At 42.8% G+C, this 26040-nt stretch overlaps 2 protein-coding genes and 1 long non-coding RNA gene across 7 annotated transcripts in view; 2 read left to right on the top strand and 1 right to left on the bottom strand.

The window, feature by feature from the left end:
* FAM135A (family with sequence similarity 135 member A) overlaps positions 1-2638 on the top strand; it is an 88515-nt gene extending 85877 nt beyond the window's left edge. For all 3 annotated transcript variants that reach the window (XM_065681446.1, XM_065681443.1, XM_065681445.1), the window contains 2 exons: positions 195-308; positions 1051-2638. In XM_065681446.1, coding sequence (XP_065537518.1) covers positions 195-308; positions 1051-1256 — 320 coding nt within the window. In that variant the 3' untranslated portion in view covers positions 1257-2638. The remainder of the gene's footprint in view (positions 1-194; positions 309-1050) is intronic.
* Positions 2639-3135: 497 nt separating this feature from the next.
* Positions 3136-7126, bottom strand: LOC136015464 (uncharacterized). The gene is made up of 2 exons (XR_010613220.1): positions 6629-7126; positions 3136-6539 (listed from the first exon to the last, which is right to left on the bottom strand). It is a non-coding gene; the product is annotated as an uncharacterized LOC136015464 (long non-coding RNA).
* SDHAF4 (succinate dehydrogenase complex assembly factor 4) lies at positions 7058-12989 on the top strand. 3 transcript variants are annotated; one of them, XM_065681449.1, is made up of 3 exons: positions 7058-7163; positions 9893-10045; positions 12720-12989. In XM_065681449.1, exons 1-3 carry the CDS (start codon positions 7124-7126, stop codon positions 12827-12829), a joined length of 303 nt encoding a protein of 100 aa, XP_065537521.1. In that variant the 5' UTR covers positions 7058-7123; the 3' UTR covers positions 12830-12989. The 3 variants fall into 3 exon arrangements, with proteins under 3 accessions (XP_065537521.1, XP_065537522.1, XP_065537520.1); XM_065681450.1 differs by lacking the exon at positions 7058-7163 and adding an exon at positions 7236-7266; XM_065681448.1 differs by lacking the exon at positions 7058-7163 and adding an exon at positions 7294-7417.
* Positions 12990-26040: the final 13051 nt, after the last annotated feature.

Raw genomic sequence — 26040 nt, 5'->3', positions numbered from 1 at the left:
CAACATACTGAAAACTAGGAAATAACCTCTGAAAAAGAAGTTTTTTTCACTTTTGTCTCTATCAGCAGCTTCAGGAACTTGTACTGTACCTTGTAATAAATGGGTACTGAATTGCAGTTGTAAAATGTTCTTTTATTCTGTAGTAATTGTCAAGGCATTTGTTGTAACAGATCCCTTTTTCTCTTTTCCTGTAGGTCTTCATTACTTCAAAAACATTGTGTTGGTAGGATCTCTGCAGGATCGTTATGTTCCTTATCACTCTGCTCGCATTGAGATGTGTAAAACAGCTTTAAAGGATAAACAATCAGGTAATAAATATCCTGCAAAATAAGAAGACCATGCAAGTTAAACCTCATAGTTTCAGATTAATCCCACTTAAATTTTGGGTGCTTAACTGAGGCACCTCTATTATGTGTCTAGACATTCTGGGCTTACTTTGTAGTACTGGAGAGAGAAAATCCATGTGAGAGCTGAATTGCTTTCTGGATCTGTCCTGTTCTGTTACATGTAGAAAGATATGAGACTGAATAAATTTCTAGCTTACAGCCTTCGTTGAAAATTAGGTGGGATGAACACAGCCCCTCTGTGTTCCCTGAATAGGGAGGACAAATAGCATTGACTTCTGAGGACGTCAAGTTACAGCATTAAGCACATGGCCTGTATTTAGTTGAGGCTCAATACTAGCACTGAAAGAAAAGATGGTTTTCCTATTTCCAGTGATGCCTGGTTGTTGTATTTACTGTTGAGACATCCTAGCACAACCGGATTCTAGCATTACAGATTGACACATAAATACCTTTTACAGCGTAATAAATTAATACTGATGAGCACATTCTCTCTATAAATGCACAAAATTAAAACGTATAGCTTAAAATTATTTTTCCAACATTTCTGGCAAAATTAGGCTTCCTGTATATTCTAACAGAACACCAGCATAACACGTATCATTGCACCTCTTGCTCTGGAATGTATTCACTTTTGAGTTCAAGGTCAAAGAACTGTATATGTTTCTGGTGATTCACTCAGTACAACTTTTCTGTTCCTCTGCAGGACCAATTTATGCTGAAATGATACAGAACCTGCTTCTGCCAGTTCTCCAGAATAAGGAATGTAATTTGGTTCGTTATAATGTAATTAATGCATTACCCAATACAGCAGATTCTCTCATAGGGAGAGCTGCACATATTGCTGTTCTTGATTCAGAAATATTTTTAGAAAAATTCTTTCTTGTTGCTGCCCTAAAATATTTTCAGTAGAGAATAGCATTCTAAGAGATTTGGTTATTACCTCATTAACAGATGAATCAAATAGTGTGTGGTATTGAAGTATAGCTGCAGCTGTATTTTAAGAGATATTTATACTTTTTATATGGAAGATAATTTATATCATCCACACTTAAGGCTTTTTAACATCAACTTTACTTTCTAGGTAATGTGGCTGTGCAATATTTTTTTATTTTGTTCTTTTTACTTTTCTATTACTTTTTCTTAATTTGGGGTACCTAATTATTTGGACATTAAAGCACAGTGTGTACTTCCGGTTGGTTTATTATTGGCTCTCAGATGACAGAAGTCAGTGTCACTTGGCTACCTTTTACAACAGGCTTTGGATGCCAAAATAAATTGGGGTTTAAAATCCTGATAAGGTCGTACATGTTCAGTTGTCGTATTTTAGCACTGTAGGAAGTTTAACTGGAAACACAATGAGCTGCTAAAATACTGGATATTTGAAAACGACTCTACCCATGGGTCTGGCAAAGGCCACTGCTGCGTTGTTTGTCCAGATATCACTACAGCGTAACAGTGTTCTACAAAGTCATTATCATCGTTGTTAAATATGTTCTGCCTGTGGGAAGATATTTTCTACTGATCTCAAAAACATTTTAGTTTACATACTCAATTTTATTACTGGAACTTTAGTGTTCAGAAGCAAATGGCAACTAAGGATTTTTGAATGTTTCATGATAGCTGCCTTCAAATAATTGGAGTTTTGCAAACTGTATTAAAATTGCTCCTTACTCTGTCAGTTCTTCAGATGAATATGGACAGTTTTACATGGACTTCCTTGTATGTACATAAAATAAGTACATGTTAAAAATTTCTGCAATACTTTTATGAATTTAAGCAATTTTTAAATATTGTTAAAATGTTTTATTGACTACAAAGTATTGTAAATATAAATCGATCCATCTTCAAATGGGAAAATATTGTAAACTTTACCTGTTTAGTGATACAGATAAAATGTTTTTGATATACAGGAATGTTAAAGGTCTGTTGACTTTCTACTGGTGCTGAATAGCATTAAGTTTGGTTTCTCCTCCCTTCCCTTTTCTCTCTTTCAAACAATAATTCATTAAAGGTGGGGGGAGAAAGAGTTACCTGTGCATTTACTAATTGTACACTAATTGTAATGAACATTTTTTGAAAGATATACATTTGTTGTATAATGCATGTTTATTTTTAGCGTTGTGTTATTGCATCTGGTGTTAATAAAATGAACAAATTACTCTAATGGAGGCGATTAAAGAAACTGAAATGTTCTGCTAATTACCAAAATTCTGGGTAGGCTTTTTTGTATATAAGTACTGACTTTGTATTATTTGAAATGAATATAGCAATAATAGTTTATAATGAAGTGATTTGGCATTTGATATGGTTTGTTGTACAATACAATCTTTGTAGTAATTTTTTTCTCTCTGCAGCTCACAAGGTGCTCAGATGAGCATCTACAGTTCAGTGACATGCACATTTGAGAGGGTATTTTATTAGAGCTGTGTTGGGCAAGTCCTTATGACACAAAGATATCTGAAATACATTCCCACTATAACAACATCTACCTTTATTAATAACTTTTATTATGATGATGCTACTAAGTTTTAAATACTTAAATTACGTTCTGACGTCTCAACTGTCTTTTATTTAACAGTAGTATAGTAGTCAGCTAGTGGCTAAATTGTGAATATCAGCTGAGGAAGGGAGATACAGAATTTCGCTTGGTTCACGATGAGGAAGGTCAGCTGCTTTTAGTGTATAAGGATTTGGATGTTTGTGTCACTAGTGAAAAATACCTGTCTTGCTGCATCTCTCTGAAAATCCCAAAGTGTAAAGTGCGCTTCTGTGATGAGCAAAGCAGAAATACCCTGGCAGAAATAACCACTTTATTTATTTTTAATAGTAGATCCTGTCTATTTAAGGAGGTTTGAGTTTGCTTTGTTCTTTGAGGAAAACGGATGGTGCATGAATGAAATCATGTGGTATTTGCATCTAAGTTTATCAAGCAACAGGGCAAATTAAGAGAACATTAAATTCATTTCTCTCCCCTAATCTGTATTGCCCACTGCAGCCCACATGTGGTCTGGTACCCCTCTCAGAACTGCAGCTGTTTGACATCTCCAAGTTGCAAAGGAATGTGTTGTAAGAAAATAATGACCCTAGAAGCATATGAAGTTCATATTTGCACTTGCAGACCATCACAGTTGCAGTTGCTCTCTGAACAACACATGCAGTCTTGGATGTTTTGGACAATTGCATATGTGTTGCATAACACACTCCCCCTACTCCCACGTATTTCTATTTACTAGATGGGAATATGGGCTCATATACATAATTCAGTGTCATTTGATGCAGTAGCAGCTATAAAGTGTTCCATCTTGCCCCTCTTCTGTTTGAATGAAGGCTTCATCTTCCTGTAGTAATGATGACCTCTGCTTTATGCAGGTATCCAACAGCAGCTTGAAAGAGAATTATGCTGCTTACAGAATGAGAGAGAAAAATTAAGGTCTTAACGGTCCTTTAGATAGCTTCCAGTTTCATGCTCCCTGAAGGCATTAGCTGCTGCTGTTACTTCATAAAGCTTTCAGCAATATTATTAGGAGGTCACTGCATAAAATGAGCGTCAGAACTCTTGTCTGCATGTCGTGTATATAAAGAAATTCTGTGGTTTGTGTTTGAATCTTCCAACAAAATCAAACTTTCTGATCCCACAAATCTAGCAATGGCTGCTACTTGCAAGAACTCACAGTTTACTGTGGAAATCACCAGGCTTTCCTGCCGAGCCAAGAGATTTCACAATGGAAAACAAAACACCCTTCATTCCAAGTCAGTCTTCTTTGCAAAGCCCTGACTGGCTGTGGTATTTGTATAACCAAGCTTCTTGAGGTGGTCAAGGAGAATAGGGATCATTTAGGCAGAATCAGCACACTTGCTGCCTGGCTAACCTGCCTTCTGCTCAGCTGAACTGACCTGCTGCAGAGTTTGTGCTAGCACCAAGTCTTTTATTCTTGGCTTTTTAGAACAGCAAAGCAAAATACAGTATCGTTTGAGCCTTCCTGGCAAGGCAAGCTGCAGTGTAAGAGAGAAATGATCAGTGAACAGAGGCAGGGAAACAGAAAACATAGCATTGAATCACAAAGTAAAAAATTCCTGTGGCATGTGCTATGTTTGTATTTACCAGTGTTTACACTTACTATCTTTCAGCCACAAGATCTAGAAATACATAATTCAGGAGGAAGAAGTGAATTTCGCATTTTTACAGCAATACAATAAATGTAGACTGGGAAAAAATGTCTTGAAGACCGCAGCTTATTTTTAGAATCACAGAATCGTTTGGGTTGGAAAGCACCTTAAAGATCACCTAGTTCCAACCCCCTGTCATGGGCAGGGACACCTTCCACTAGACCAGGTTGCTGTAAGCCCTGTCCAGCATGGCCTTGAACACTGCCAGGGATGGGGAAGTCACAGCTTCTCTGGGCAACCTGTTCCAGTGTCTCACCACCCTCATAGTAAAGAATTTCTTCCCTAATGTCTAATCTGAACCTTCCCTCTTTCAGTTTAAAGCCATTCTCCCTTGTCCTGTGACTACATGCCCTTGAAAAAAGTCCCTCTGCGGCTTTCTTGTAGGCAAGGTACTGGAAGGCTGCTGTAAGGTCTCCCCAGAGCCTTCTCTTTTCCAGGCTGAATAGCCCCAGCTCTCAGCATGTCTTCATATATGATCATCTTCATGGCCCTCCTCTGGACTTGCTTGAGTAGGTCCATGTCCTTCCTATGATGGGGACACCAGAGCTGAATGCAGTTCTCCAGGTGGGGTCTCATGAGAGCAGAGTAGAGGGGTGGAATTGCCTCTCTCAACCCGCTGATCGTGCTCCCTTTTGATGCAGCCCAGTACATGGTGTCCGGGCTGTGAGCACACATTGCTGGCTCATGCTGAGCTTCTCATCAATTAACATGCCCAAGTCCTTCTCTTCAGGGCTGTTCTTAGTCTCTCCAACCTGTAGCTGCGCCTGGGATTGCTCCGACCCAGGTGTAGGACCTTGCACTTGTCGTGGTTGAACTTCATAAGGTTGGCATCAGCCTACCTCATAAGTGTGTCAAGGTCCCTCTGGATGGCATCCCTTCCCTGCAGCGTATCAACCAAACCACACAGCTTGGTGTCATTGGCAAACTTGCCGAGGGCGCACTCAATCCCACTGTCCATGTCACCAACAAAGATGTTGAACAAGACCGGTCCCAACACCGATCCCTGAGGGACACCACTTGTTACTGGTCTCCACTTGGACACTGAGCCATTGACCACAACTCTTTGTGTGCAGCCATCCAGCCAGTTCTTTATCCATCAGATGGTTCATCCATCAAATCCATGTCTCCAATTTAGAGACAAGGATGTCATGCAGGATGGTGTGAACAGTTCCTAGTTAATCTTACATTGCTGTTTTCGTAACATTTGAGAGTATATATAAGCATTATCTTTTGGACTGTGTTAAGCTGTTTAGGAACAGCTTAGTATTACTTGATATCTGCAGACAGCTTGGTATGCATATTTTTAAGGTAAGGATTTCAGGACAGTTTCTACTGTATTGAGCATACACATAAGTTCTTGAAGTTGGCACAGATGTTTTTTTCTTGCTGCTTTTGGGCAGGGGGGGGTATTTTTTCTGCATGAACCACCAAAATTTGTCTTTCTTCTTTCTGAAACAGAGGCACAGTATCTTGCTGTCAGGATAAAGGAAGGGGTTTTCTATTGTTTCTGGTCTCTAATGTCCAATTAACCATGCTATAAAAAGCTGATTGAGAAAATGTCAACACATAAAGCAGGGAGTTAAATTCAGTCACTTTCGGTGTGTAGGCAGTGCCAGATGTAGTGCAATAAACTCAAGGGAGTGTTGGTGCTGTTAATTTACCAAGGACATTCACTTTCTTAACTCTAGATGTGAACACAAAATGCTGTCTTAGACTCCAAGAAGGGCTGAATGAAAGCTACCTTCTGCAGCTTAGTATCCGTGGACAGAGTGTTTTAAATTCTGTTTTACAGAAGAACAAGGTTAGCTGGAGAAGTTGCAAGTGACAAAAGGCAAATGTTTCCGTATTAAGAACATTAACTGGAGAAAATTAACTGCAGCTCCAAACCACGATCACCGGTGTTACTTTTTCCAGGGGCAACTGAGAAGACTTGGTCTAAATGTTCTGGGTCCGCTTTTGGGTTTGGTTGCTGCTTTCTTCCGGGGAGGGTGACCATGCCTGTTGGGAGTTCAGAAAAGCCACCAGCTGGGGCATAGGACAGAGAAAAAGTTTATTATTAAATTACTGCTATTCAAGTGATTTTCTGGTAACTGTGATTATATTAAAATAATTACAGTATGTAAATAATTCGCTGCTAACTTTGAATTTATTTAAATGATCACTATTTCCTCATAACTTTTTCCAACAATGATTTTAATTTTCATATATCTATATGCACACGTTTGGGCAAAAACAGGTGCTTTCAGCCATAAACTATTGCGCGGAAGAGACGAAGACGCCTTAGTTGCAGGTTCTGGGGGCGGCGGGAGTGGGGAGGAAGAGAGTTACAGCTTATTTCTCGAGCACCTGCAGGAGCCGGGAGCTGCTTCCATCAAGCACTTGGATCCGTTCCGCTCCGTTCACGGGAGACAGACCGCGGCGCGGGGGAGACTCTGGTGTCCCACGCCGCTTGAAACCACCCTCCCCGAAGCCACCACCATTACCTCAACCGCCGTTCCCCTGCCATTCCCTTAGGCGGGCGAGCCCCGCCTCCCGCTTCCTCATGCGCATCGCGCCTGCGCCGTGCCGTCGTCGTTCCGCCGCCCCGGGTGTATTACGTCTGCGGGGCTATGGCTCTGCGAGTGCTGCGCGGAGTGCCTGGGGTTGCGAGTAAGAGGCGGGCGGAGGGCGGGAGGGGATGGCTTTTGTCGCTGACGGGGTACCCAGCCTCTCCTCCCCTTCCTCACGCAGGGAGTTATGAGCGAGAGACTGGGTGGGGGTTACCGGCCGGGACTGTTGGCGCTGGGGCTGCTGAAGGGTGCCTAAGATGGCGGCGGGTGAGGGGGGACGTGCCCGACCCCGCTTCTTCAGCCCACAGCTCCGTCCCCTCTTACTCTATTTTTCTACAGGATTCATGTTTGGGGGTTGGTTTTTTGTTAATTCCAGATACTAATATTCTCCCTTATATTGCAAATCTGCTGCTGTCCGGCCTCATTGTTCTGAAGGTTTTCTTACCGTTGCTACAAACTTTTAAACGCTAGTAAAATACTAACGCGTGGTTTACTATTTGTAGACTAGCTGGAGGGAACTGCTGTGGCTTTGGAAGTTGGTCTGTGTCCTTTATGTGAGGAAATAGGTGATTTGTTCATGGAGAAACCCAGGCTGGAGGGCAAATAAGATAGCCTGTGGGCTGCCCAACAGTGTATGTCCCACATGCACACACATCTTAGGCTGTTCCAGAGAGCTACAGGTAGGCCGCTTCTCAATCAGAAGTTGAGACTTATGTGATCTTACCGATGCAGTATTCCTGAAATAGGAGGGGTGTGCTGAGTGTTAGGTGTCTTTATAGGCTCTATTTGGCCATCAGGTTCATGTCAGGGTTTGCCTGGTGCTCCTCTCTTCACCCCGAGCATAGCCCGAGTGCCCAGCTCCTGCCACAGGGATGGCTTTGTTTTGATAAATTGTGGTCTGAGGACCACTTGGAAAAACTGGATATTACAGGTGTTGGTTGTGCAGCAGCTTTAAAGACCTGCAGTTTTCAACTTCTTTTTAAATTCAGGTATATAATTAATAAATTGGTTGGCTTTGTGATAGCTCATAAAGGATGAAGGAGTCAAAGATCTGCTTATAGAGTGCTGTTTACTGACAGAGTTGGTTGTTCCTCTTTTTCAGAGGTACTTAATGCTGAACTTCTGTCACCTCTGTGTCAAGAAGAATTATTTTGGTCAACAATATCAAGCATTACAAATAGGAAAAGGGATTTTGCTGCTTCTCTGTTGACTGAGATAATCAGTTTCATATCAGTACCTTAATCTGACTTTTATTCGAACTTGTGCTAGAATATCAGCTATAGTTTAATTTTGTGGCTAGCTTCTCTTTCAGCTTGCTGAAGAATGACAAGATGCTTGGCAGGAGTAGAAAGATCCCATGTTTGTGGAAGGAGTAGGCTCCTCACTGCTGATAGTCCCTTATGTCATGCTTAAGGCAAGAAAAAAATTACTCCTTCCGGGGACTGGCAGCAGTTGGCAGCATAGTACTGTTCATGTGACTGTAGGGTTTAACCTTAAGACTGTGGTATCTTAAGATGAATGAATATGCTGATTGTGGGAATACAAGTGGATCGTTAGTGGGTGTGTATATATAGGTGAGTCAGATCCACACTGCTTGAAAAGGTTTCCTGATACGATCTCTTCAGCAAGGTAGAATAATCGTTCTTGCAAGTACTTTGCACCAAGGCTGGTAGAGGGAGCATTTCTGTTTGAGTCTTCCTTCTTAAGAAAAGTCAGAGCTCCTTTAGGCACTTCTCCATAGCCGAAATACTTTCAGAGGGTAGTTTATGCTCACTGCGGACATTGGGCTATTTAGCCAAATGCAGAAATAGCAGTCATTTTGAGTGATCTTTGTAAGTACTTACTGGCTTGTTCATGATTCCTGAATTGTTTCTTGAATTTATTGGAATTACATTATTATGAGGGTGGTGAGGCACTGGCACAGGTTGCCCAGAGAAGCTGTTGCTGCCCAATCTCTGGCAGTGTTCAAAGCCAGGCTGGATGGGGCTTGGAGCAACCTGGTCTAGTGGAAGGTGTCCCTGCCCATGGCAGAGGAATTGGAACTAGATGATCTTTAACGTCGCTCCCAACTCAAACTGTTCTGTGATTTATGACTTGCAGTATTTGTGCTCCTCCGTTTTTATTCTACTTGTGAGAACTTTAGGTATGGATATTAATAGGTTTTCTCCTACATTTATGTTTAAAAAGTAGGGCTTTAAAGGAAAGATGTCTATATTTTTATTTAAAGCATTTGCATGCAGTTATATAATTGAACTTAAATGTGCTGGAAGTTTGTCCTGCTTTTGACTACCAGCTGAACTGTTTTACCATCATAAGGGAAGCCCAGCTATTCTCTACCAGTGTTCTGGAAAACCTTTTAATGAGGGAACAGCATTTTTATTTTTTAAAACTTTCTTTTGGGAAAGCAGAAGCTTTTTATGACTCCAAAGCTGCTGGAAATGAGCCAAGACCTGGAAATCAGCAGGTTTCTTGGGGGAGGTTAGGACTTTTCCAGGCAAACAGAATGTACTGGCCTGTGCTAGTATAATTACTATTTAGAGTCTAAAATACAAGAAGATAGCAGTGAAGATAAGTTCAAGCACTTTAAAATACACTGTTTATGTGAACTGAGTTACACAACTAACACAGTTTTGCCTGTATATGTTTCTCAGGCCAGAAATAATTATCGGTGCTGATTGCTTAGGTGTTTGTGAGTTGAATATCAAACTAATACTTGGAGTTTGTTTTCCTTCCCTCTGCTCCCTGGTTTCTGAAGTTTTCTGAGTTTTTCAGAGGTGCTCGGAGCAGTATGACCCTCACACTGATGCTACACGTCCTTTTGTTTGATAGAGTCATCACTGTTGTGCAGCTCGCAGAGGAGCACCAGCTGTAAGACAGGAGGAAGATCTGAACCTGCTAAGCAGCCACTCAGGAAACCAAAATTACCAGTAGGTCGCTTTGATGAACCGGAGGAGTTCAGTGTAGAGAAGGAACCCTTGGAAAGTAAGTCATGTTTTACAAACTGCAGGGCATGTTTTAAAAGCAGGACCTGAGGTGCAGTGCTCATGTTGGTTTAAGAAGAGGGATAGGCTTGCAGCACACTTCATATTCACTTGCTAAATTTAATGGCTCTGAAAAAAGAGACAGGGCAGTGGGGACAGGCTACAGCAAATGGTGTATAAAGGAAAAAGTCTTCAGAACAAGGGTGGTGGAGTGCTGTGACAAGCCACCAAGAAAAACTGTGATCCCTCTCCTCTTGTTGCTATTCAGGTTTGCCTGGATGCCCTGACCTATTGTCAGATTTGCCTTTGAGCAAGGCTGGAGCCAAATGTCTGCCAAAGGTGGTTTCCACTATGAACCGTGGCATGATTCCAAGTAATGTAGCTGGTATTGGTGTATTACAGTACAGCTGCAAATTGTGGTGCTAGACTGATGAGGGCACCAGCTACTTTTTATCATCCAAAAAGCCTGTTCTAAGTCCACAAAAGATTTCTGATTCATGCTGTATTTCATGGACAGCCGGTCTCCTAGGTAGTGTCTTGCAGGTAGCGTTTTGGAAAGCAACAGCAGGTACTGAGTTGATCAAGCCAGCAAGAGTGTCGGGGAGACCTAATGAACTGCTGCTGTTCGTGTTGTGTTCCAGTGAACTTAGTGGGGCTGCAGTTAGAAAACCTGACAAGATTGAAGCACACTTACATTGCTGCTGAACTCACTAGAGACGTACTCTATCAGGCAGGAGAAGAAAGAATCTCTTTCTTCCTTGTTTTTAATTAGTAATATTCCCATATTTGTTGGGTTGGCCCTGACCCAAAACACCTTAACTAAAAGTGCAGTCATGCTTTGTCTTATTTGCCATAGTGTGATGTTCTGCTGCTGTTTGCCAGGAGTGATAACATGTTTATCTATTTTGAGCCTCTAGGACAAGCTTTTTTTAATACATCAGTAGATTACTGTGAACTTCCAGATGACAAAATGACTGAAAAATTATAGTATCATCTCCAAAATAGTTGCAATTTCAGATTGTGACTCACTACAGAACTGACTCAGAGTTGGAGTTACTGTGCAAGCAGCTATTTAATTCGTGTCCTTTTATTCCCAAGAAGATAAATGTCGCCGCTGCTTCATTTAAAACGAATGCATAATCATTATATTTTGCTCTTTTCTTTGTTCTAGGTTTAGTACAAGACTCAAGGTTTCTTTTGGCTTTAAATTTAGTTGTACCTGTATATTTTTCACATGTAATGCCAGCGATGGTTTGTTACAATGACTTCCCATCGTGTTGTTAGGGAAAAGTGGAAGTTTCAGCTGGTGATTTGAATTCCCAGTGCTATGCAGCTATCATGGAGAAGTGTTTTGAGCTTCTGCATCTACTGTCAGCACATCAGTAGTAGTGCATATTGGGATGATGACATCTACAAAATAATACTGGATGCATTTGCACTCCTTGTACTGCCAGAGGAGCTCACACACTGACATTTCCTGTCCTGGTCCACATGAATTTTTAAACAGGCATCCCAGTATATCATTCTGTACAGCCTGTAGCTACCTGAGTTTTCCTCCATCACTGTCCTTTTTCTCTGCTCTCCAGGATTTCTGCTGGGTTTTCTCATTTTCAACCCTGCTTCTCATTACTTACGTTGCCCACCAGGGCTGAGTGAGGGGTACAACTGAGGGAGCCCCAAGTTATGCATGTGTATGGGAGGCTCTGGGGAATCAGCAGGCCAGGCAGGTTGTGGGGTACAGAAGCTCTGGGGAGCCCTGCAGTCTAATGCAGGATGAGAAAACACAGCCTAGGATGGTGCTGTGCCAGAAAGTACTACATGGCTTGGTGATGCCTAGTGGGATGGCCACTGTGCAGCACAGGTGGCGTGAGTTTACTGCTCTTAAGAGGGAGCCCTGAGTAAGGGAGCACTGAGTAGCATAAGGATATTGAATGTGAGGTGCAGAAAGCTCCATGGTGTTCGAGTAGGTGGCATCAGCTAGGAAGGTACTGGGAATAGAAGCAGCACTGCTCATATGCAAGCTTAGCATATTGCTTACCGGAGAGATCTGAGAGCCCCATTCATACCCCATTTATGAAGAGTCACCCTCTCCTGAACGGGCATCACAGGAATTTAGGGAGCTTGAGCTGTGTTTTAGAAGGTAAAAAGTCTAATTTTAGCCATTTAGGATTTCATAGTGCCTCCTGTGAGAGGGGTGTCTAGTCTGGTGGTGATGAACGAATCGACAACTGTGAAAATACAGTGCTTTAGAGACAATAATAATAAAATCTTGACTGAAATTTAAGCTAAAAAACCCAAGTGCTTAAAATTAGGACCTAAGCAAACACAGAAAGTGAGCTGGTGTTTGGATGTAGTGAACATAGGTACGGTGTACCTGAACGGCATGAGTTCTCTCTAGGAATTAATGAGAAACTGTGGTGCTTAGTGCCTTTGGACAATGAGTTGCTTTTTATTTGCATAGCTGAGTATGATCACATGTATTGCTGACTGGAATCAAAAAACTCTTTGACATTACTTTTATATGACTTGGAAATGTTTAACTCAGGATTGCCTTTAAAACAAGAGAATTTATTTTGTATTTGAAAATGAAAAGGAGAAGGCAAACATCGTAGGTGGTGACATTTTGTATTTGTCAACATTATAGGTGTTTTAACAAACTTCCCCTGTCGTTTTAGAATTCCCTGATGGAATCAATCCTGTCACAAAAGAGAGGGGCGGACCGAAAGGCCCTGAACCTACACGTTTTGGAGACTGGGAGCGAAAAGGACGTTGTATAGATTTTTAATGTATAAATGTGTCTGTGTAGCTAATAAAATATTTCTAATCCTTGAAAAATGTACAGAAAACCCTTACCTGGGTTTATTGTGAAGCTGATTGTTTCTGTCATGTTTGTGATGCATTTTCTGAGAGGTGTTATGTAAATAAACATGATGGTGCAACTCAAATCTTGGAGCCGTTATTTGCTCAAGGTACGCCTGATCTTTAATGCTGTTTATTTACACTATGCAGATGTAAATAGTGATTTGATATTGTTAGGAGCGGACTGAGATGTGTAAGGGCTTAGGGTTTCTTTATGTATTTCAACATCTATGTAATATCTCAAAAGTGCTGGCAAAGTTTTGCAGTTCGTGACCTTAGATGCTGTTTATCACAAGTGCATCCACCTCCAACGAGAATGTGGTTGGTCTCAGCCTTTTGCATAGTGGTTCATTGGTAAAAGTGACCTTAGGCAAGAGCTGTCCCCTCTGTCTCTGTGAGAACAAGCTGGCGTTCCTCTCGTTTGTGGAGAGGAGATGGAAACCTAATTTTTATCTCATCTGAGTAACGGCTGTGAATGGCAGGATGGAAATGGAGGCTTAATTCTGAGAGGATCAGCTGCTGATGTTGAGTAGTGTAGGGGTGCTCTGTGCTGGTTTAAAGTACAGTGGCTATTTGTCAGTGCTATCTGCAGTATCTTTTCCTTGATGAATGGAGATGCCAGCTTGAAAACAGGCTAAATACTGCTTGGGGAAGGATACCATTGCTTTCTGACACCTCCTGGTCAAAGAGGACTGAATACATTAGAAGATCTGATATTGCAGGTCTTAAAACTAAGTTACCTGGCATTGAACCAAGTATCTTTCAGTCTGAGATCAGTTCTTAAATCAAGACTTTGCCCAGTTGAAAATAGTGTAGCAGAGTGCAAATTTCCCACTTGTGTGGGTACTTACTAATATGATCAAGCTGTCATTATTAAAATGTGTGAACATACGCCCAATTTGTTTCTGTGCTAGTTCTTTTTGATAGCCTAAACAAATGGATCTTCTCCAGTCTTCAGCTGTAAATGTTTTCTTCATCCCTTTGTCTTTCCTTCCTAGTGTTTCACAGATTTTTCAGCCTCTTTTACTGTACATGCTCCAGCTGATATATTCACAGTTCCTATTAGCTGGTTTTGCCACAGTACTGCAGTGGGCATTAAAGCTGCATACATTTCCCGGAGAGCCCAGGACCACTTCCCTTTCTATGACGCACGTTTCTTTTTCCTGTGTGTATATTTTTGCCTTTTGCTGTGCCAAAGCAAGTTGTTACCTGAATTGAAAGACAGCTTTACTTCATGGTGTCTGCTGTTCTGCATTGCTCTGGCTGTGTGTAAGCAGGCATGGCTTTGTTCTGCTTTGCCTTTTGCATTACTTTATTAGAGCATTAGGGTGTGTTAGTCCTATCACAAATGTGTACAAACTCCCTAGAACTCGCTCAACTTGCAGCCAGGGGGGGAGCTCCCCACTAAAATCTACCTTGTTTGTATACCTGATGTGTGTTTTATCAACATAGTGTTGTCCTAGTTGTGAGTCAAGATGTTTGTCTCACTGCAGCGATGCCCTACTGAAGTATTAAGACTGTTCAGTAAGGCTTATCAACCAAGTACCTCGCTGAAGATCAAAATGAGGTTTACTAAAGCCTGTTCTTCATATGAGATGGTAACTGGTGGTAATTACATTTTGAACCTTTAATCTTCTACAAATTTAAACTCTGCAGCATGGTTTGAATGGTGTGTTTGTTTGACCAGAGTTGGTCTGTTTTCCTACCAAAGCCATTTTAGTTCCTCTTCGTGCTGGGTCAGCTGTCTTTAAACCTTAATATATACAGTTCATTGAAATACTTCTAGTAATGCTTTGCCTCTTCACTTGCTGGTGGGTTGGAAAATGCTTCATCACACAATGTGCCATGTTTTCAAACAGGAAGCAGAACTTTTAATTGGAAACTTCTGCCTTTCCTGCATCATTATTAACAGGCAGAACATCTTAACTGGGGAAGAGGCAGTAATGCTAACACAGCTATTGTATTTTTGAATTCTGAATCTTACTTTCCTCATCTACGGAGGATAACCTTCCAAGCACGCACGGTGAACCTTTACCTGCCTCAACTTCCTCACATTCCTGGTTTTCAGCTCTAGTTGCTTCCTTCAGCATGGACAGCAGCTGCAGAATTGCGCCTGTTTGAATTAGCACATAAAGGACCAGCCTCGCTCTTCCATGCTTTCCTTTATGTTCCAGTTAGTTCCCTCCCTTCTCCACCTGCTTTGTGATAAAGGAAAGACCTGAGTGCTCTCCAGGCCCCTCCGTATCTGCAGATGCCTGCCTCTCAGCACTCCTGGCCCACCTTCCCATCTGAGGAGGACCTGGGGTTTGGAAGTTACGTCTCAATGCTGTCCGTACCAACAAGAGTGCCTCAGAAAGACAGGGGTCTTGCTTCCTTTCTCAGAATAAGAAGGCCCTTGCTAATCAGTGTTGTGAATAGCTGTCAGGGAGTCTGTGCTCAGGAAATGGAGGATACTGCTTCAGTCTTGAGGAGCTTCAGGCCCTCCTCTCTGGCCAGTGCCAGTAACCACCAAGTATTTGTTTCATTTGTTTAGGGAATGTGTCAGGAAGAGATAAGGAACTGAGCTTTTGGGCAAAATAACATGTAACTGCCAAGGAGGGGAAGCCAGGGGGCCTTTCTATGTGCTCTGTCAATCCGGCATTACCAAACAGAGCAGCCCTAGGCTCTGGTCATGATTAAGTCTAAAATACCATCCCACAAAATCACTTGTCCTACCTGTCAAAGCCAGTCATGGTTTGAAGGTTTGAATGCAGCAGCCAACACGAGGACATTTTACGTAGGGCATAAACACTTGTCTCTGCAGTGTCTGCCATTGCGAAAGCACTCCAGCATGTTTTAAGTGCTGCCTTCCTCCTCTTCCCAGGTGATTAATGTTAGTGATTCAGTGGGATACAGCATTAGGGTACGACAATGGCTCATGGCACTAGCCATTAGATTGGCCACAGCTATGTTTTTATCATAAACACTGATTGAATCTATTTTTGTAGCTCTCTGTTGGTATAAACAGTGCAAAGCAGCAGGGGTTGTATCCGCTTGCGGTTAGGTTTCTGGGAGACACAGGAAAGTTGTTCTGCCAGCATGAGCAGATTCTAGGAGTACTGGAGGGTGCTTTTGCTGCTCCCTTCTGGTTTCTTTACCAAAAGCTGCATTTCTGCAGGAGGTTTTCTCTTTTGAAGTTCCACTTGTTTCTGCTAGTTTGCATAGATACATCTGGCACATTATTACAATGACAAAGCCTTTCTTGTTTGAAGGAATTGCTCTGTGATTACCTTATTACCAAATGCATAAAGTTAACACTCTACAGTTAATGTTTGCTTTATTTTGCCTTGTTTGGAAAGTACATATTTCAGTGCTGCTTTTACTAAGTTATAGTGCAGGGTTTATTGTCTAGTGAATCAGTAAAATTACCCTTTATGGCACCAGATGTTTTTAAAGAACTGTAGAATGTTGTTATAAAACTTTACTGCCTTTTCAGTTGACTGCAAGAAATTATGACAGATTTGAGCGATCTGTAGTGATGGCTGTTACATGCCTTGTCATGACACTTTGGTATAGTAATTTAAAAAGGACTACAACAGTTTGTTCTGTAGTGTCAGGAAAATAGCATAACTGTATTAGAACCATAGACTAGTTAGGGTTGGAAAGGACCTCAAGATCATCTAGCTCCAACCCCCCTGCCATGGGCAGGGACTTCTTACACTAAACCATCCCACACAAGGCTACATGCAACCTGGCCTTGAACACCACCAGGGACGGAGCACTCACAGCCTCCCTGGCAACCGATTCCAGTGCCTCACCAGCCTAACAGGAAAGAATTTCCTCCTTATATCCAATCTAAACTTCCCCTGTTTCTGTGTGCTAATGGCGATCAAAACTTGTGGCTGCTTTCATGCTATTGTAACATGCAATATGACAATACCTCTGTGTAGCTGGTGGTTGGTGTTTCGTGTCAGAGCAGCTGAGGTATGCAGTCTATATTGTAATGTGGGCATGGCAGCTCTCACTCTTACGTTGTGGTAGTGTGTAAGCTTCCCAAGGACTTCTGCTGCAGAAAGGGTGGCACAGTAGAAATTGGATCATCATTATAAAATCAGGTTTTGGCAAATCCTGAGAAAAGATCTCTATTTAAAACAAGTGCTGTGAAGAGCAGAACTAAAGAAGTCTTACTGCTTGTGAATGTCCTACATCTCCTGTAGCTCCAGCGTCTTCCTCCACGTACCCCTGTTGATTGACATTGTCCCCACCCGGCATGAGATGGAGCATCTTTCTGCCTGTCCTTCCCTGCCTGGGGCATTACTTGTTCCTCATTCCCAGCTATGGTAACGTAATTACCTTGGAAACTACTCTCTCCTTGACACCTTTTCTGAACAGGTTGAAATTACTCACTGGCTTCTGGAGTCATGGGGCAGTGCAGATATTGGCTTCCCATCCTCTGGAAACTGATGGATAACTTTGACCATATTCATTTTCTTCAGAAATACTCAGCATCTCTCTGCATTTTTCTACTGCGAGCAGAGCTTTTTTTTCTCTTCAGAGAACATCCAGAATGCCAGTTAAAGCTTAGAGCAGTAAGACTTTGACATCATTTTCCAGGCATTAAATCTCCCAGTCAGCTGTAGTCTCGGGCCTGTAAAATACCACATATTTTAATGGTGCCATTTTTAGGATGAGAGTGTTTGAATAAGTTCTTTAAGGCCCACACTTAACAAATAAATTTATAATAAACTGACATACCTGGCCATCAAAACACCATTATAATTTTCAAATGTTAGTCTCTGACAGAATTAGGTGAGCTATGAAGTGAACTGGTGTTAGAAGCCAGATACTGAGCTCTTGTTTATACTGGGACTCTCCTAATCAGCTGTTTTAAACCAAAGTGACTTACGTAGCCATCTGTGCTTGCTTCATAATTAGTTGCAGTGGAGCCTCTGCAGAGTGGTCCATCTTAGCACAGGGAGATGAATTCTTCATTACAGATGGTGAATGGGAGGAAGTTTTAAGTGCATCCCCTCCGTTAAACTTCAGAGACTGCCTAAACAGCTATCCTAAGCAAGAAGCCATTGGAGAGCTGTCAGCTGTGTGGTGGGGACGGCAGAGAAACTGGGGTGTTGGTGACTCCAAGGTGTGAATTGCCCACTGCCTTCTCCAAGGGAGGGTTGCAGTGAGGCAGCGGGACCCGCAGTTCTGCTGCTGCCTGTGCCCATCTCCAGCACTGCTGGCGGGGAAGGGGGTGCCCAGGGCCAGCTCTTGAGCACCTTGTAAGAGCAAGTTCACTTGGCTTAAAACGAGAGGAAGAACGCCGAAGCAGGGACTTTAAATTCCTTCTGCCTGTCTACCTCCCAAACAAATGTCTACCACATGATACAGCCAGGAGGGTAACACTGAATATATTTATACTGAGTGACAGCAGGTATCTCAAACCTAGGAATTGGTGGGGTTTTTTTTCCCCAATAGGGAGAGGATGAAGTGTCAACCTAAAAACTAAGCTGTCTTCATCTGCTGTGCTGCCGAAAGAGAGGGAGCCAAGATCAAGACAAAACTGGCAGACTGGGAAGAAACACGTATTTGCTCAGCAAAGCCTTGGTCTGTGTGACTTCCTCGTGGGAGGTCAAAGAACAAAGGGTGGTGTGTTTCCAGTTTGAAAGCTGGCGAAAAATTTACCATCACCCAGAAGCTACCTAAGCAAATGTTGCTTGGCTCGGGGAACATCCTGCTTTTAGCCTACTCTTCACCTCGGGGCTTTCACTTGCAAGTTCTACAGTATGTCTGTGATCTTCAGACAGGGGTTTTTTGCAGATGTTTTCCTTGCGATAGGGCTGCAGTATAATGACAGGTGAGTGTTTGGTCTGGCAGGCCTGTCATGTCGTCTTCCCCGTATATGGTGAAGTAATTTTTTCTGCCTGTTAATGACAGCTACAGCTCTTTTGTTATGAAATTGCATGTTATTTAATCCTGCTTTTGATTTCTGCCATCCTTGCAGCCATTTCTGTATAGGTGCCTATAGTTCTTCTGGAGTAGTAACAGGATACTTCATAAAATTAATCCTACATTGCAGGCGCTTCTCCCTCCTTTCTCTAAAGGAATCTTTGTTATAATTTGTATTTTGTATGTGAAGATCTTGTTGGCAGTCAAAGGGTAGGCCCCATGGACTGGAACTCCTCCAGTTGTTTGTGACTCTCAAATACGAATTCCTTATTTCATTAAAATGTAGCTTTTGTGGGAAGTCAAGGATGCAAAGAGGGAGAGAGAGATGCCTCTGAGAAGTAGCACCAGTCTTCCAGAAAGTTTTACACATAAACCCAAACTCATGTTAAGGTCTCCTTGCACTGACCATTGGTGAAGGTCCCAAACAAGCTGGGACAAGGGGAGTCCCAAAACAAGGCACTTGGGTGGATCTACAGGTTGATGGCTCTGTTTGCAGAGAAACCCCATGCTGAGGTAGGACGGACTTGGCTGACAGATACATTGTAGGGTCACCTGTGAATGACTACTGTGGGCAAAACCATCTCTTAAAAGGCACAGTTTTGAGTAAATGGGCTTCACAGAACAAAGTGATATCATTAGTGATGCACATGGCTGCTGTGTGTGATGTCAGCTCAGATGCTGGGCCTGACCCTCTCATCTGAGTACCAGCACAGTCGTTTGTAATAGTGCAAGGTCGCTCTCTGAGCCAGGCAGCTATCTTCTGGTCCTGTACATCATCTCCATTTTGAAGATAAGCTGGGCTTTATTCCTTCTTAAGAACAGGGGTCTGAAAGAGGTCCCTCTACCTGCTGCTGTTCTGGGGGTGCTGTGTCCTCTTGTCCCCTCAGCCAGGAAGACTTCTGGTGGGAGAGCACCAGGCAGGAAGAGGCTCAATGACACATTGGGCAGCTGATGACCAGATGGTCCTTCCTGTAAAGCCGTTTGTGGTGAAGTGTGGATAATACCAGCTGCACTGCAGCAGCTGCTGCGCTCCGCAAGCCCTGTGCAAGGAGGAAAACCAGAATGCTCTGAGCAGGATTCGCGCAATGATTGTGGTGCTTTGTAGGAAGCCAGAAAGCGCAACAGTGCGGGGATGCAAGGGAAGAACAAGTATTTCATTTCCCCATGTTATTGAAAAGAAAGGGGGGGAGAATGAGACAACCAGAGCATTAAGGCAGCTTGCTGTGTCACCATACCTATCTGAGGTAACCCTCTGTGTGGGTATACTAATCAGTTGTTACATGCTGCATGGTATCTTAAAATGTCTCATTGTTTGGTTTCTACCCCACAACCTCATACACTTTGGAGCTGAAGAGAAAATAAATGTTTCGATTGTGGCCACCAGAGGCAGGTGAGTTGTGCCAGGGCAGGAGAAGTGGATGCTGGGGAAGGGATCACAACCATTCATCTATGGAGTGTTGTGGGAGTGCCTCTGCTGGCTGCCCTATGTGTACTGGGCAGAGTCCATGAGCACTTCCAGCAGTGACTGGGCTGATCTTTGCCAGCAGGTACTGGCTGAAGGCATGGAGAGCAGAGGAGGGGAGGGAGGCAGGAGCATGCATCCCTGCCTCAAGTGGCACCAGGCCTGGGCTGAACTGCAGCAGGGGCTGTACCCTGAACCCCAGCAAACAGGTCCTTGTTTCTGGAGTCCTTCCTTCCTTCCATTGCTGAATGCCAAGGTCAGTGTAACATCTATTAGAGAGTTTCCCCTAGCCTTTTCCTTGTTGTATGAAGTCCTGCAACCCTGCTCTGGCAGGGATTCCTTCAGTTCAGAAACCCACAGCTGACCAAGGAGGTGGCTCAGCATGTCCATCAGCAGTGTCACCGGTGGCACACACCAAGAACAAGTTCTGTGGGAAGCCAGTCAGCTTAGTTCCCTGTGAACAACAAGATGTGTACAGTGTGACCTAGCATACCACCAAATGTCACAGCTCCTTCCATGCTGCATCCAATTCCCAGTACATCATCCTTTCCCACCACCTCACTCCCAGGACTTTCAGCTCTCTTCTCCCATTCCTCGGCTGTGGGCTAGGCAAACCCAAGCAGCCGCAGACAGGATGACTCACTGATCTTTCCCGCTATCCCGTGTGGGTGCAGGATAGCTGAGTCTTGCCTAGCTGCACCCCCGCGTTGTCCTCTCCAGGGGCAGGCAAGCTGTAAAGCCCACGTTGTCCCTGGAACTATCCGAGCACTCCCGGCTACCCTGCAGGCAGTGGGCTGGACTCGGGCATCTCTGGTACTCTAGACAAGTCCCAGACATGCAGTTCTCCTCTCTGGTTGTCTCTGGCAAAACAAAATGTGTGTGTTGTTCCTCTCCATGGAAGGAAATTCTTTCAATAACAGCCTCCCACACAGAGCTGAAACTGAAACTGTAACCATTTCTAGAACATGAATATCTACATACATTTGCATATCCTTATTCACATATATATACACACCTAATACAGAAGTGTTGGCAGATTTCATCCCTGTGTGGGAGGTTGACGCTTCATAAAAACCATTTCAGAATGTATCAAGGCTCAATAGCTAACAATTATAATGAAATATTTTAGGTAGTAAAACTAAAGCTAATGGTGTTTCTTCTGCAGTTTGGTTATCTATAAATATTTGATACCATTTTAAAAACTGAAAAAGTTACAGGCAGATCAAGACTGGTGTAAAAGGCAAATACCGATGTCTCATCTCCACTGCCGAGGAGTTGTTTAGCCAGCGCATGTTTTTGTGATCATGAGAGAGAGAGGAAACCTGATGGCAAACACCAAACTGTAACAAAACAATATCTGCTGGAACTATACCCTAAATCCAGCTCAGTCAGTATCCTTCACCTGACAGAGGTATCCGCCGGCGCTCTGGGAGAGGTCCCCCCATGGCAGGCATTATAGAGCAGTGATGGGACCATTTTGTTTCAGTCTTCCATTGTCTCTTACCACAGTCTTATAGTTCAGCTATTTTGCATGCTTAGTTTTCAGTCCAATTCTTTCAGGTCCCGTGTTGCTCAAGCAGTCCTGTGTCTGGTATACAAAATAAACTGGCAAGCAACAGAACTAATATACAAAAGTATAAATCGCCTTTGGAAACAATTTAAGGAGCATTTGATCAGCTTCTCCTTTGAAATTGTTTCTCACAGGTTATTTTTTAATGCTTTAATTAGTCAAGAGGACTTGTAGTGTTTCCTGAGTGGAAAAACATAGTTAATAAAAAGATAAACATCATTAAGGAAAGTAGTATAGAGAACAAATTTGAGATACCAGACACCTGAGTAACTGTAACATTTGTACTGACTTTAATGTATGTGAGACTGGATCCAATGTGAATAAAGAGTTTGGTTTTTTCCTTGTTGTAAATACTCAACTGAAGCCACAAGAAGGCATGTCAGGTGTTTCTTATTTGCAATAGCAGCATCAATCTCTGCCTCTGCTCCTCTCTGGTGACACCCCACCTGGAGTTCTGCATTTGGCTCTGGGGCTTCCAACACAAGAGGGACATAGACCTTTTGGAGCAAGTCCAGAGGAGGGCCATGAAGATGGTCAGAGAACTGGAGCACCTCTCCTATGGAGACAGGCTGAGAAAGTTGGGCTCCTTTAACCTGGAGAAGAGAAGGCTCTGGGGAGATCTTAGAGCAGCTTCCAGTACCTAAAGAGGGGCAACAGTAAGTCTGGGGAGGGACTTTTTACAAGGACATGTAGGAAATGGCTTTAAACTGAAAGAGGGGAGATTGAGATTAGATATGGGGAAAAAATCTTCCCTGTGAGAGTGGCAAGACACTGGCACAGTTTGTCCAGAGAAGCTGTGGCTGCCCCATCCCTGGCAGTGTTCAAGGCCAGGTTGGATGAGGCTTGGAGCAACCTGGTCTAGTGGAAGGTGTCCCTCCCTGTGGCAAGGGGTTGGAACTGGATGACCTTTAAGGTCCCTCCCAGCCCAAACCATTCTGTGATTCTGTGATTCTGTGATTATGCTTCAGAATAATGGCAGAATGAAATTTGGAATGCTGTCAGATGCAGTTTTACTTCTCAGCGGAGAAATCTGATTATATCAGTCTTTTGCTTAGTTCTGTTTTCAAAATTTACATTCATAGGTGAATTCTCACTTTTGCGTCTTCACATGGCATTCAATCCCACTCACATATGTTATTTAATTAGTTTTATTTCCACCTGAAATTCTAATATGAACAGCATCTTATTTCCATGATCTTTATCCTGCCTTTTAATTGCATGTGCCAAAACAGGAGGTTGGAGGACTACGTCATTCTCCATTTCTCCCCAGGTGTGCACAGTCTGCTGTATCCCTGACATTAAAAAACAATTCCTGGCCAAATAAGCCCATACCTTAATCTTCTTATCCAGCTGTGGCTTGTGCAGCTTCTGCACCTCGTGGTGTTTGCTCTTCTACTTACAGGCTGCACTGCTGTTCTGCAGTGGTCACAGAACTGGCACAAAACACTTCCTTTGCATCATCAGGAAACAATGGGAAGAATTTGGAAAATACATAGAGCCTAACACTCAGTGATCAGTGTTCTCTCTGTTAATGAATGGTCAGCAGTGCTCCGAGGGCTGGGTCATGTGAACTCAACCACGTCAGTTGTGGCTGAAGTGTGTTTAAGAACAAGAAAAACAAGAAGAGTGCAAGAACAATGAAGACTGTGTGAATGAATTTATTCGGGCTGGCTGACGGTGGGGAATGCCAGTTACTGCATGGGGTAAGGAGTGAGGGTCTGCAGAGGACAGCAGTAATTGAAACTTTCTTTGGAAATATAACTGTACATATACCCCTTGCTTACTACTTGAATAAGAATCAACCCAATTGTGATATATTCACATCTCTCTAAGGAAGTGCTCAGGTGTTAGTACTCTTGGATATTTTTAAAGGCAAAGAAACATGGATACTGTGTACAGCCTGAGAAAGCAGCAGAGCAAAGACTAAGTCCCATTCTGCTCCACAGGCTGCTGACACTGTTGCGTTCACTGTTGCATTAACATGTGTTTGCCCACTCCCTCAAAGAAGAAATAGGTATCAACAGAATTCTGGATAAATTATTGATCTAAAACCTTACAGTAAGAAGATAGGATTGTTTTCACTGCACATACAAGACAATGCGAGCTGAAATACATGAAGAGAATCAAGGCTGAATACAAGCATCCTGGCCAGGGCGACACATAACATCAAGAATTCATGCATGTGGAGACATCCGAACAACATCTGAGGTAACACTGTTCAGAAACGTGCGGATCAACTCGTTTGTGAAGGAAAGGGTTTGTTTCTCAGACTCCCTAACAGTCAACATCTACAGGCTGCTTCATACAGCACAGGGGCATGCCTCAGCTGAAGCTGTGTAACAGGGGCTCCACTAAAGGCCACACGGGGGGGAGAGAGAAAGAGAAGATTGATAGGCTGCATTTACCAGTTAGACTGAGGTGAAAACAAGCACAGCACCCTCAGGCACATGACCTCTTGGAAACATCAACTAAACCCCTGATTTTGACACACTAAACCACGGTGTCACATTCACAGACTGTCTACAGTGTGTGGATACTTTGTCAGTTCCTACGTGTCTTCCTCAGACCAAGTATGTCTGTGACAGAAACAGGACTTGGAAGGAGCAATCTCATCGGTGCTTGTGCAACACCTTAGGCTCTGTTAACCACTTAAAAGCAGTTCTTTTCTATAACACTCAGTATTATTTCTCAGTTTTTACCCTTCCTGGAGATTTTCTTTTTTTGTCAGGGTTTCATTAACATTAAAATCAGGTTAGTTGCAGGAGGAGAAATCCCATTTCTTCTTAACTTCAATTGACTCTTTTTTTCTAATAAAAGCCAATATTTTTTCATAGTGTTTATGATAAAAGTATAGTTTAAACAAGTTGCAGCTATGGAAGTTGTTTATCTTCAAAAGTTTAAAGGAAAAGAGTAGGACTCTTCACAGCAATCGTTCCCTAATAACAAAGCACATGCAGACTTCATCTGACATATTTTAAAATATTCTCCTTCATCTACATTTGTATTAATAAAAGTAAAAATGTTTAAAAAAAATTGTTCTCTACTTTTAGTTGACCAACAAGGGGCTTTTCCATAGCAAACAACCTTTTGGTTCTGACCATAGATGAAAGATGGTAGCTTTAGGACTAAACCAGAAGGCTCTCCTCCACATATATAAGCCCCGCAGCCAAAACAAGACACATAGAGAACCCAGTATGCATTTTCAAGCCCAGCTAGCACCCACTGGCTGGGTACCTCTCAGCAGGAGACCAGCTCTGCAGGCTCTGCAGCTTTCAACCCACTTTTTTGAGGGCAAGAACTTCTCAAGCATCATGAAATACTGCTGGCTGCAAGCTGGCTGCAGCTATAGCTCAGGGTCCTGCAGCCTCCTCCCAAGTACTCACCTCAGAGCGCTGGGGACTCAAGAAGAGCCTTTCCGTATATCCCCTGCCTAAGCCGGCCAAACTGTTCTCATGTCATCAGGCAGCAGCAGCATTTTTCTGTCATCTGCTGTTTCTCATGCTGATGGCTCTTGTAGTATTTCTCACAAAGTGATCTGAAAATATGTGCCAGGCTGTTTCCTAATGCCCCCAAACTGATTTGTGAATTATGTACATCAAGAGTACCTCTCTTCAACTTAGGCTGTGTGGAATACAAGTCACATGGGGTATTTTAGCCTTAGCCAGAAATGGGATCAGAAGTGGGAAAACCTGATTACCTTCTAGTTCTGCTCTCCTGATTCTTGGGAGCTTCAATTTTAGGATGAGTCATTGAGTCGTGCCAGAAACACTCCTATATCTGAGACAGGTTAATGCCATAAAGGGTCAACAAAGGAAGACAGATGCTCTCAAGTGCAAGAAGTGTTTCCTTGAACCTCAAAATTCATGCCATCTTCTAAAAATAAATATAAAGCAGATAGGTATTTCAGGAAGAACAAATGAGCACAAGGCAAATGCCTTTACCTTAATCCAAGCTCCAAGGATGCAGAACTTGATAATAAAGTGTTCTTTAGCAGCACTTCACCTCTATAAATCTGGTAACACTTTAAAAGGAGGTCAGTACATCATCTTCATCATATAGATGGGGAAACTAAGCTGTTGGTGGTGGAATGACTTGGCTAAAAGCAGACCTGGGTCTGCCTGTATTGGATTAGACCCATTTCATCCAGACAAAGATGCTGTCTCTGAGTACAACGCCCAGA

Source organism: Lathamus discolor, chromosome 5 (assembly GCF_037157495.1).
Source record: "Lathamus discolor isolate bLatDis1 chromosome 5, bLatDis1.hap1, whole genome shotgun sequence".
NCBI lineage: Eukaryota > Metazoa > Chordata > Aves > Psittaciformes > Psittacidae > Lathamus > Lathamus discolor.
Note: the sequence above shows the minus strand (reverse complement) of the source record. Positions and strands in the feature narration are given on the sequence as shown.

What these genes read in the sequence shown, in the direction of transcription:
- SDHAF4 (XM_065681448.1), top strand. Translation starts at nt 7,321, where the DNA reads ATGGCGGCGGGTGAGGGGGGACGTGCCCGACCCCGCTTCTTCAGCCCA. An exon ending in TACAGGATTCATGTTTGGGG is followed by an intron (nt 7,418 to 9,892) that starts GTTGGTTTTTTG and finishes TTTGTTTGATAG; the next exon opens with AGTCATCACTGTTGTGCAGC. An exon ending in AGAGAAGGAACCCTTGGAAA is followed by an intron (nt 10,046 to 12,719) that starts GTAAGTCATGTT and finishes CTGTCGTTTTAG; the next exon opens with AATTCCCTGATGGAATCAAT.